This window comes from Columba livia, chromosome 4, assembly GCF_036013475.1.
Source record: "Columba livia isolate bColLiv1 breed racing homer chromosome 4, bColLiv1.pat.W.v2, whole genome shotgun sequence".
Classification (NCBI taxonomy): domain Eukaryota; kingdom Metazoa; phylum Chordata; class Aves; order Columbiformes; family Columbidae; genus Columba; species Columba livia.
Genome location: NC_088605.1, coordinates 462863 through 473554, shown reverse-complemented (window position 1 = coordinate 473554; position 10692 = coordinate 462863). Strand labels below are relative to the sequence as shown.

The 10692-nt window shown below is 71.7% G+C and overlaps 2 protein-coding genes across 3 annotated transcripts; one reads left to right on the top strand and one right to left on the bottom strand.

Moving 5' to 3' along the window:
- Positions 1–6: 6 nt before the first annotated feature.
- Positions 7–1960, top strand: LOC135579301 (uncharacterized). Of its 2 annotated transcripts, none has more exons than XM_065060102.1 (6): positions 7–370; positions 440–530; positions 699–825; positions 999–1073; positions 1271–1373; positions 1504–1960. In XM_065060102.1, exons 1-6 carry the CDS (start codon positions 29–31, stop codon positions 1627–1629), a joined length of 864 nt encoding a protein of 287 aa, XP_064916174.1. In that variant the 5' UTR covers positions 7–28; the 3' UTR covers positions 1630–1960. The 2 variants fall into 2 exon arrangements, with proteins under 2 accessions (XP_064916174.1, XP_064916173.1); XM_065060101.1 differs by having other exon boundaries at positions 437–530.
- A 3975-nt stretch (positions 1961–5935) lies between these two features.
- Positions 5936–10692, bottom strand: LBX2 (ladybird homeobox 2). Its single transcript, XM_065060103.1, has 2 exons — positions 10000–10692; positions 5936–6595 (listed from the first exon to the last, which is right to left on the bottom strand). The coding sequence occupies exons 1-2, from the start codon at positions 10316–10318 to the stop codon at positions 6207–6209; spliced, it is 708 nt and encodes a 235-aa protein (XP_064916175.1). The 5' UTR covers positions 10319–10692; the 3' UTR covers positions 5936–6206.

Here is a 10692-nt window from a genome sequence, read left to right as displayed (position 1 = left end):
TGGGGTGGACTAGAGCCTGAGGCTGCCCATGGGGCTGGGGGTTGTCGGTGGGGCTGGCTGTGGGTGTCAGTGGGGCTGGCCGTGGGGCTGTGGGTGTCAGTGGGGCTGGCCGTGGGGCTGTGGGTGTCAGTGGGGCTGGCTGTGGGGTGCCGGGGCGCTGTGGGTGTCAGTGGGGCTGGCCGTGGGGCTGTGGGTGTCAGTGGGGCTGGCCGTGGGGCTGGGGGTGCCGGGGGCTGTGCAGGCAGCGGGACTCGGCTCCTCTCCCCAGCGCTACGCCGAGGCCGCCAGCGCCTTCGAGGAGCTGCTGCGCCGGGACGGGGCCAACGCGGAGGCGGTTGCCCAGCTGTTGGCCTGCCGGGCCCTCCTGCCGGTGAGTCCCCAGCGCGCTCCTCCCCCGCTGCCGCCCCACGGGGCCTGACCTCCTGTCCCCCCACAGCAGAACGGCCCCCATGGCTGGAGCAGCCCGGGGGGGGTCCCCGTGTCCCCGCCCCTGCTGGAGGCTGGAGAGCCGTCCCCGCTGCCTCCCTCCGGTAAGGGGCCTCGGCGCCGGTTTTGCTTTGGAGCTGTTGGCAGAGCTGGCAGCAGGGGGGAGTGTGGGAGCTGGGCTGTGGTCTCGGGGGGCGCTGGGCTGGGGGCGGCCATTGTGGGGGCTGTGCCGGCCTCCAGAGCCACCTGAGCCCGTCTCTATCTCTCGGCAGGGGAACGCGCGAGCAGGAGCTGCCAGGACAAGGACACGAGTGGCCTCGGGAGCTACAGGAGCCAGGGCCGAGCTGTGACCCCCCAGCCACTGCCCCCCCAGCCACTGCCCGCCACCCACCCTGCCAGGTACAGCTGGGGCCGGCAGTGCCGGGGCAGCCCCCTGCCCCACTGGGACGCTGCCGGGGCTCACGGGGGGCACTGGGCGGGAGGGGGCGGATCCCAGAGCTCCTAGCGCCTGGGAGTGCTCAGGTTGGTGTGGGGCAGCGCCGGCTGCCGGTGACACTGGTGCGGTTCTGCAGGGACTGCTATCCCCTCTGGGTGGGGAATGTCACTGCCAGGATCGGTGAGAAGGTTCTGCAGGGCTCCTTCTGCCGGTGAGCACACCCCCGCAGCCCCCCAGCCTTGTACCTGTCCTGCCCCGCATCACCTTCCCACCTTCCCGCCCCGCGTCCCCTTCCCGCTGTCCTGCCCCCCCATGCCTGCCCCCTTCCCTGGTGCTCCTGGCCTGGGGGGCAAACCCTGTGAGGGGAGCAGGGGGGAGCCTCTGGGGTGGGTGCTGACACCCCCGCAGGTTTGGGGAGATCCGGTCCCTGCGGCTGCTGCCGGAGCGGCGCTGCGCTTTCATCAACTACACGCACAAGGAGGCAGCAGAAGCGGCGTATGCAGCCATGCAGGTGAGCGGGGGCGCCCTGACCCCCCAGCTCCGGGGCAGGGGGCGCTGGGGGGTGTCTGTCCTGGGCGCTGCCCCTCCTGTCCCTCCCCCTGGGGCAGCGCTGCCAGCTCCCCCTGCCCTCCTGTCCCCAGGACGCGGAGCTGGAGGGCAGCCGGCTGGTGCTGCAGCTCAAGCACCCCTCCCACGCCACCCCGGCCCCCCGCCGGCACCCTGAGCCCTGTGGCAAGGTGGGTGCCCCCCCCGGGGGGCTCCTGTAGCCAGCGGGACTTGGAGCTCCCCCCAACACCGCGGCTCCCGGGGCCGAGCCAGCGCCTGCCTGTGCCTTTCCCTCTGTGGGCAGCGGGACCTGCCCCCCCAGGACCTGCCCCCCCAGGACCTGCCCCCCCACTGCCTCTAGTGCCTGTGCCTTGCGGGGCTGCCCTGGGGGCTATGCTGGGCTCACCTGCGTGGGGCCACAAGGGTCCCATGGGGCTGGGGTTGTCTGTGATTCCCTGGAACTCTTCCTACCACTGCTGGGGGGGCTGTGCCCCTCGGCCCCTTCGTGGGTTTGTACCTCATTTGGGGTTTTAATAAAACTGAGAGCCAGTGGTGGCTGTCTGTCCTCCCCATCCCTCCCCATCCCTCCCCATCCCTCCCCATCCCTCCCCATCCCTCCCCATCCCTCCCCATCCCTCCCCATCCCTCCCCATCCCTCCCCATCCCTCCCCATCCCTCCCCATCCCTCCCCCTCTTCTGTGGGACCGGGGGCTCCTTCCCACGCTGAGGTGGGTTTTGTCTCTGGGACCGACTCTGTGCCCCTGAGGCGCCCGGTGCTGCCGTTGAGCTCCGTTACCGCTCCCGGTGCCGAGCCGGCCCTGCCGGGGCTCCGGTAGGTCGGTGCCAGGAGCCGGCCCGCGGCTCCACCCCACCGCAACGCTCCCACCGCAACGCTCCCACCGCAACCCTCCCGCCGCTCCTGGTACCGGCCCCGCGCGGCGCCACCGGCGGCCGGCAGGGGGCGGCCTCGGCCCTCGCGGGGGCGGGTCCGGGTCCGGTGCGGAGCGCCGCTGGGCGCCCTCCCGGCCCCGCGCTGCCCCGGGGAGCCCCGGGCGCGGGTACCGGAGACCCAGCAGCGGGAGCGCGGAAGCCCCCGGCGCGATCTTCCCCTCCCGAGCCCGCCCCGCGGGTCCCGGCCGCACGGCCCCGCTGTAACGTCGTTTGCGGGTGACGGCGTCGCGGGGGCGTGCGGGAGGTGACGGGCGGGCCATCAAGTAGAATTTGATTAATATGCAAATAGGCAACAGGGAGAAGGCGCGCGGGAGACAGCGAGTAATTAATCACTAGTTAAAAGAAATTAATACCAACAGCAGAGGTTGTCAGGAAACAGCGGTCGAGTTAATCATCCAGAAAATTGGAAGAGGAAGAAGATGAGCGTGTGTGCGGCGGGGAGGAGCGGGGGCTGAGCCGGCACAGCCCGCGGCCCCGGCGACGGGCGGCAGGGGCGACAGGGGTGACGGGCGGCAGGGGTGACGTGCACCGTTGCCCCGGGGCCGCTAGGCCGGGCCGAATCCCCCTGGGCCCGTTCCCCGCAAGCAGGGGCGGGTGGTCCCGGGGGAGCCGCAGTGGGTGCTGGGCAGGGGCCGTGGGGCTCACACGTGTGTGCGGTGCAGCCCTGGGGTCCCCGCTCGAGCTGTGTGCCCGGCTGCCTGTGCCACGATGGGACACGTGTGCTGTGCGCACAGCCGGAGTGTCCTGGTCACAGCTGTGCCGCGATGGGACACGTGTGCTGTGGGCACCGCCAGCGTGTCCCGGTCACGGCTGTACCACGATGGGACACGTGTGCTGTGGGCACCGCCAGCGTGTCCCGGTCACGGCTGTACCACGATGGGACACGTGTGCTGTGGGCACCGCCAGCGTGTCCCGGTCACGGCTGTACCACGATGGGACACGTGTGCTGTGGGCACCGCCAGCGTGTCCCGGTCACAGCTGTGCCCACAGCAGCAGCTCTGGGCCCCACATGCACACTGGGTGCCTTGCGCTGCTCCCGCATGTGTGCGTCCTGCTGTCTGTCTGTGTGTGTATGCGTGTCCCCCACGCCGTGCCCGTGCCGGCGGTGTGGGCAGGCGCTGGCGGTGGTCCCGGTGGTCCCGGCGGCCTGGTGTGGCCGTGTGGAGCAGTGGGAGCCGGCGGGCGCAGGGCTGGTGGTGGCAGCGTGCCCGGTGCCTGCACTGTCTCCTGCAGCAAAGCCTCCCGCCGGGCAGCCGGGGGCGATGCCAGACGCTGCCAGGCCCGGCCGACGCTTCCGCCTGCGATTAGCTGCCCCGGGGGAGGCTGGTGTGGGGCAGGACGGGGGCGGAGGGGCAGCAGCCCAGAGGCCACGGTGAGGGAACTTGGCATCCATTGTCTGCCCTGGGCCGAGAAGGGACAGGGGCGTCTGGAGGTGCTGGACTGGCTCGTGCTATGGGGACGGATGAGATCCCGGTGGAAAGGGGGCTGGTGGGGCAGGGCTGCCCGGCTCTGTGTGCCGCGGTGGGGCCGGCACCGTCCCGCGGCACAGAGGTGTGACCCTGATCCCGCCAGCTGCTCCCGCGTGGCTACCGAGGGACCCAGCCCGGCTGTGAGCTCATCTTTGGGGCTGGACACCCCGCCCCTGCTGCTCCCACGCAGGTACCTGCACACCCTGGACACATGGACACCTGGGACACACAGACACCTGGGACACACACATATCCAGCACACACGCGTGTGCCTGCACACAAGCCCGTGCGTGCGTGCGTGCTGGGACGTGCTGTGGGGCTGTGGGGTGGTCCTGGGTGCAGCCAGAGCAGCTCAGCTCTGTCACTGGGACTGGGCTGTTGTCCAGCCCTGCACACACCAGGCCCAGGCTGCGGGTGGCACGGCTGTGGGTGACACGGCTGCGGGTGACATGGCTGCAAGGGCAGCAGATGCCATCGCCTGCAGCAGACATGTCTTTATCGTGCGGTGGCCGGGCTGTGGCTGCATAGCCACTGGGAGCTGCCGGGGTCACCGGGAGCTGCTGGCACAGGTCTGGGGGAAAACCTTCCCTTTCTGGGTGAACCCCAGTGCCGGGTGTGTGAACCCCAGGCCGGGCTGTGAACCCCAGTGCCGGGTGTGGGAACCCCAGTGCCGGGTGTGGGAACCCCAGGCCGGGCTGTGAACCCCAGTGCCGGGTGTGGGAACCCCAGTGCCGGGTGTGCAGCCCCTCCAGGGGCTGCAGGGAGGGGGTGGAAGGTGCCAGCCCCAGAGCAGGCCCAGGGAGCTGGGGGTCCCGGGGGCTCCTCAACCCCCGGGGTGCTGGGATGGGGGCCCTGAGCCCGGGGGATGCCAGACTTGGGGTTCCTTAACGTCGGGGGTGCCAGGGTGGGGCATCCCGGGGGGGTCCCAGGGACTGGGGAGAGGGAGGCAGGATGGGACCCCCGGGGTTGCTCCCCATCGTCTCCTGCCCCTGCCGTGCTGTCTGTCCCTGCCGGTCCCTGCCTGTCCCTGCCCCCACGGGCAGGGGTCCATGTCCCCCCTCCCCTCGCCGTGCCCCCGGGTCACCCCCTGCCGTTACCGGGCGGGGGCGGGCAGCGGAGCCGGGGGGCGGGGCAGCACCGCGCATGCCCCACGCGTGTCGGCCCGGCCGCTCCTACCTGTCAGATGAAAAGCAATTCCCCGCGGGGATGCTCAAAGGCACTTTCAGGCTAAATCTCATTTCTCCCCCTCCCCCCTCGGCCGGGCGGCTGCGGCGCGGGGGGAGGGGCGGGACAATGCAATTAAAACCGGAGAAAATACCGGGGGGCCGGCTCTGCCTTCGGAAGTTTGCACCGCCGTAATTAGATCAGCGGGGGCTCATATGGACGCTGGAGGGACCCGCAGCCGCGACGCGCGTAGCTGCGGTGACAGGGGCCCCGGGGGACCCGCCGGGGACAGGGGCGGCAGCTGCCCGATCCCCCCGCGCGGGCTCCTCCCGGCCCCCCCCGCTCCGGCTCGTCGGAGAGTGACGTCACCGCTTCGCGCAGTGACGTCACCGGGGCATGACGCAACGAGGGGTGGTGTGGGCTCCAGCGGCCGGGGCGGGTCTGCGGGAGGGGAGCGGGGAGCGAGGTGCCGCCACCCGGCGCTACCCCGGCCCCGCTCCGGTCACGAGTCGGGCAGCGGTCACGGGGGGACGGGCGCAGCCCCTCGACCGCGGTACGTGCCCCCGCCGCCTCCCCCGCGGGTTCTGCGTCCCCTGCAGCCGACATGCGGGTGTGGGCGTGGGGCTGGACACACACAGACACCCCCAGCGCCCCCCGCAGCCGGGGCGCAGCGCGGCCCCGGAGCCGCTTTGGGGCCGTAGCCGGGACCTCCATCCCCTGCGCTCGCCCGGGCCGGTACCGGGTGACCTCCCCGAGCCGTGCTGTCCCCACGAGGGGGCCTTTCGGCTCTCGGGGGCGGGAACGCGGGGCAGCGGGGGACACGGGGTCCTCAGTCCCGGAGACGCGCGGCGAGGCCGGGGCGCCCGCGGGGTGTCTGGTGCTCCGGCCCGGGGGGTGCGGGAGTGACCTGTCCGCCCGTCCCGCCGCCAGAGCCGCTCCGCGCTCCTTAATAAGGTGTCGCCTTTATTCCAAATATGTACACCCGGCCGGGCCGGGCCCCCCGAGCCCCCGGCTCTGCGGCCCCAGGGCCACGGATGGGCCGGCGGGACAGACACGGTAGAAAATAACGTTAAAATTAAAAAAAAAAAAAAAAGGAAAAAGGCGAAAAATTGCACCAATTGCCCCCGGGGGGGCAGCGCGGCCGCCCCGTCCAGCCCGGGGGCTCGGTCAGTCTCGGTGCCGGCCCGCGACCCCCCGGCCCCACCGCCGCCGCTTCAGTCCCCCACGTCGATCTCCTCCTCCGAGAGCTCGGCGGGCGGCGGCGGCGGCGCGGGGCCGGGCCCGGGGGGGCGCGGGGGGTCGGGCAGGGCCGCCAGCTGCTGCAGGGCGGCGGGGGGCAGCGCCTGCAGCGAGGCCACGTCGGCCCGGAGCTCCTCCAGGTCCCGCTTGAGCTTGGCGCGGCGGTTCTGGAACCAGGTGATGACCTGGGCCGTGCTGAGCGCCAGCCGGGCCGCCAGCTGGTCCCGGTCCGCCGGGGACAGGTACTTCTGCCGCAGGAACCGCTGCTCCAGCTCGTAGATCTGCTGGTTGGTGAACGCCGTCCGCGACTTGCGCCGCTTCTTGCAGGCCGGGCGCTGCCCCAGGGCGCCCAGCGGCTCCCGACCTGCGGGGACAGCGGGCTCAGCGCGCCGGCACCGGTACCGGCACCGCGCCCGTACCGGCACCGCGCCGCACCAACACCGCACCCGCACCAGCACCGCACCCATACCGGCACCGCACCCGCACCGGCACCGCCGCGCCTCGCTGAGCCGAGCTTAAGCGACCCCGGCCGCGGGGAGCCCAGCCGGGCCCGTCCCTCCCCCGCCAACCCCCGCTGCCCAGCACCGACCCCCCTCCCAGCCGTGAAACGCCGAAACCGGCCGAACCGACCCCACCTGGGTCGCGCCGAGCTGAGCTGAGCTAAACCGAGCTGAGCCGGCCCCAGCTCAGCCGCACAAACCAGACCGAGCCGCACCGAACCCCGGGCCTACCCGCGGCGCTGCCCGGGAGTGGCGCCACTGCCGGGATCCCGGTACCGGGAGCGGAGAGCTGCCCGGGCTGGCCCCGCGCCGTTCCGCAGCGGTTCCTGTCCCGCCGGGGCCGCCGTCCGCCGCGGCGCGGGGCCGAGCCCACCCGTGTCCCGCCGGCGGCGCGGTCCGGCGGTCACGGGACTCCGTGAGCCCGGTCCGCTGCTGCGGGGCCCGCACCGCGCCGGGGCCGGCATCCCGTAACGGAGCCCCGGGAGTTCCGGACGGCGGGGCCGGACCGGCAGTGCGATTCGCGGCCCTTCGATTGCTTTCACTCAACGGTTTTCACGAGCCCCGGTGCCGGTGACTCCCCGGTTCGTGCGGGCCCCCCGGGGTTCGGTCCCCGCTGCCGCTCTCGGCACGGCCGCGCCGCAGCCCCGAGGCCCCGATCCCGTCGCCCTCCCGTGCTGGTGACGGTGGAGGACAGAAACCTCCAGTGAGCGGCGGATCGCGTCTGCCCGCGGCACCGGTACCGGCTCCGAACGGGCCGCAGAGTCCCGGTTCTGCCCCCCGGGGACCCCCGGCCCTGCCGCTGCTGTGAGCGGGTCCGTCCGTGCAGCGGCCCCCGTCATTCGTTACCGGAGCACCGGGATCTCCCGGCCGTGTCCGTGGGTCCCTCCCGGTAACGGGGTTTTGCGTCACTCGCGAACCCCGGTCGCTCCGTTTCTGTCTGTCTGTCGGTCCGTCGGGGCAAAGAGGCTTTTTTTTCGTTTATCACGGGACCCGCGCTCTGCCCGGGCCGTGTCCGTCTGTCCGTCCGTCCGTCCGAGCAATGGGGTTTTACCTTAATTACGGGAACCTCGATCTGTGTTCTTTCTGCCGGTGAGTCCGTCTGTCCGTGGGTCCCGGTTTACTCGCCGTTAGCCGCGGGCCGCCCCGCTCGGACAGGGAAGGAGTTTTGTTTTCGCTGATTACAAGACCCACGCTCGGCCCGGCCGTGTCCGTCTGTCCGGCCGCGTAACGCGGTTTTACCTCCATCCCGGGAGCCCCACTCTGTCCCGTGTCTGTCCGTGGCTCCGTCCGAGTAAGGGGATTTTTTCCTTTATCGTGGGACCTGCGCTCTGCCCAGCCGTGTCCGTCTGTCCGGCAGGCAACGGCTCTGTTCGTTAATTACGGCAGCCCCGCTCTGCCCGGCCGTGTCCATCTGTCCGCAGGCTCTTTTCGTTAATTACCGCAGCCCCGCTCTGCCCGGCCGTGTCCGTCTGTCCGGCCGAGTAACGTGTTGGGTTTTTTTAACCATAATTCTGGGAGCCCCAAGCTGTTCCCTTTCCGTCCGTCTGTCCGTCCGTGCAACAGCTTCTTTTCGTTAAATACAGAGCGCCGATCCACCCGGCCATGTCTGTCTGTCTGTCCGGATAAGGGCTTTTCCCCTTCGTTAAGCCCCGCTCTGTCTGTTTGTCCGTCCGGTTCGTTAGTTAGCGGAGAACCGCTCGGCCCTTCCCAGCCCGGCGGGGAAAGGAGGTTTTTTTCGTTAATTACGGGCGCTGGGCTCTGTCCGTGTCCGTCTGTCCGCCCGGACAAGGGTTTTTTCGTTAACCGCGGGGCTGCACTCTGCCTGTCCCTGTCCGTCTGTCCGGCCGGGTAACGGATTTCTTGCTTAATAACTAGAGCCCCGCTCTGTCTGTTTGTGTCCGTCTGTCCGGCGGAGCAATGGTTTTCTCGTTAACGGCGAGGCCCGCGCTCTGCCGATCCACGTCCGTCTGTCCGGCCGAGTAACGGTTTTTTTTTCTTCGTTAGTTGCATGAGCGCAGCTCCACTGGTCCCTGTCCGTCCGTCTGTCCGGCCGAATAAAGGGGTTTATTTGTTGTTTTTTTTGTGTGTGGGTTTTTTTGGTTTTGTTTTTTGTTTCTGTTAATCGCAAAGCCGTGCTCTGTCTGTCTGTCTGTCCGTCTCGGTAAGGGTTTTTTCATTAACGGAGGGAGCCCTGTTCTGTCTGTCCGTGTGTCCGTCCATTTAAGGGATTTTTCGTTATCGGCAGGCGCCGCGTTCCGCCCGCGCTTGTCTGTCTGTCCGCCCGACAGATGACTTTCGTCTGGGCCGCAGGGGCCCTGTTGCCGCTCGGTTCGTCCGTCTGTCCGTCCGTCCGCTCTCACGGCGGGTTTGCTCGCTGGGGCCGAGCCTGCGACCGTCGGGGCCGGTTCGTACCCGCGGGTCTATGACCCACCGGGTCTGCCCAGCCCGGTGTCCCGGGAGAGCTGCGGCCGGTCCGGGAAGCGGCTGCCGGACCCCGCCGGGAGCCGCCGCCGTTCCCCGGCCACCCCGGGAACGGGTTTCTGCCGGAGAACCGGAGCCCGGCCGGAGCCGCCATGCCCGGGGCTCGCGGACGCTGGCGGAGGGTCGGTAACGGATTTTCGTTGCCAACGGGACCGATCCGTCGCTCTGCCCCTGCGCTCGGTCACGGTCACGGCTCGGCGGGGCCGGCTGCAGCCGCTCCACCCGGTGCAGCCCGGTCGCCGCCGCGGGACCGATCCGCCGCCCGGTACCGCAGCCTCCGAGGCCCGAGGCCGGGTCGGTCCACGCCTGTCCCGGTAAAGCTGCCGCGCCCGGCCCGGCAGGTCCTCTCGGAGCTCCGGGCTGCCCGCGGCGGTGTCTCGGTCCCGCTCGCGGCTCACCCGCCACCGCGGAGCGGATTCGGCCGGCACTCGCTCGCGGTACCCGTGACCGGCCCCGGGCCTCTCTCTCCCTCCGGGCCGCGGCCGCCGGTGCGGCTCCGGGGAGCGGTGTCGGGGCTGCCCCAGCCGGGCTGCCGCGGCCCCGCGGCCCCGAACCAGCACCGGCCTCTTCCCGGCCAGCGGCCGCCGCGTCTCTCGGCCGCGCTCGCCGCTCCGGGGGACGAGCGAAACTTACCGGGGCCGCGCCGGGCTGGGGGCGAGGAGGGACCCCGGCACCGCCAACGGGCCCGGCGGCGGAGCAGTCCCGGAGCCTCCCGCCCGCCGTCCCGGGCACCTGCCCGATGCCCGCCCCTGTCCCCCCGCTCGCGCAGACCCCGCCGCCCCGGTACCTTCGGCCGCCTGCAGCACGCCCAGCTCCAGCCCCTGGAAGGTTTTGCTGGCGAGCTCCTCCAGCGCGCAGAGCGGCGAGGACGGGGCGCAGCCGCCGCCGCGGGGCCCCGCTGCCTTCTCGGGGAGCCGGGCGGGGGGCGCGGCGGGGCCGGGGGGGCTCCCGCCGCGGGGCCGCCCCAGGATGTCCTCGATGCCGAAGGGGGTCAGCGGCTTGTTGGAGTTGGCGGGCGGCGGGAGCTGGTCCAGGGCGCTCCGCCGGCGGCCGCCGCCCGGGGGGTGCAGCGGGGGGGAACCGGCCGCCTCCCGCGCCGAGGTCATGGCGCGTCCCCGCTCCCGCACCGGGGCCGCCTCAGCACCGCGCCCGCCTCATCCCGCCGGGGTCCCCCCCCTCTGGCCGTCCCGCCCGCGCATCAAGCCGCGGTCGCACTTAAACCCCGTGGGCGCAGCCCGCCCCCTCGGCGGGGGCCCGGCGGCCGCGGGGAGCGCTCGGCCTCCCGGAGCCGCTCGGCGGGGCTGGGCAGCTCCGCGCTCGCTGCCGCTCCCCTTGCCCCGCGGCCCGGCTGCCGCAGACTTAAAGACCCGCGGCCGGGGCGGCAAATTGGGCACCGGGAGGAGGAGGAGCCACCGGCGGGGGCGGGGGGCGCCGCTCCCTCTCCGCCGCCGACACCGGGATGCAGACGGGGCGCGGTGCC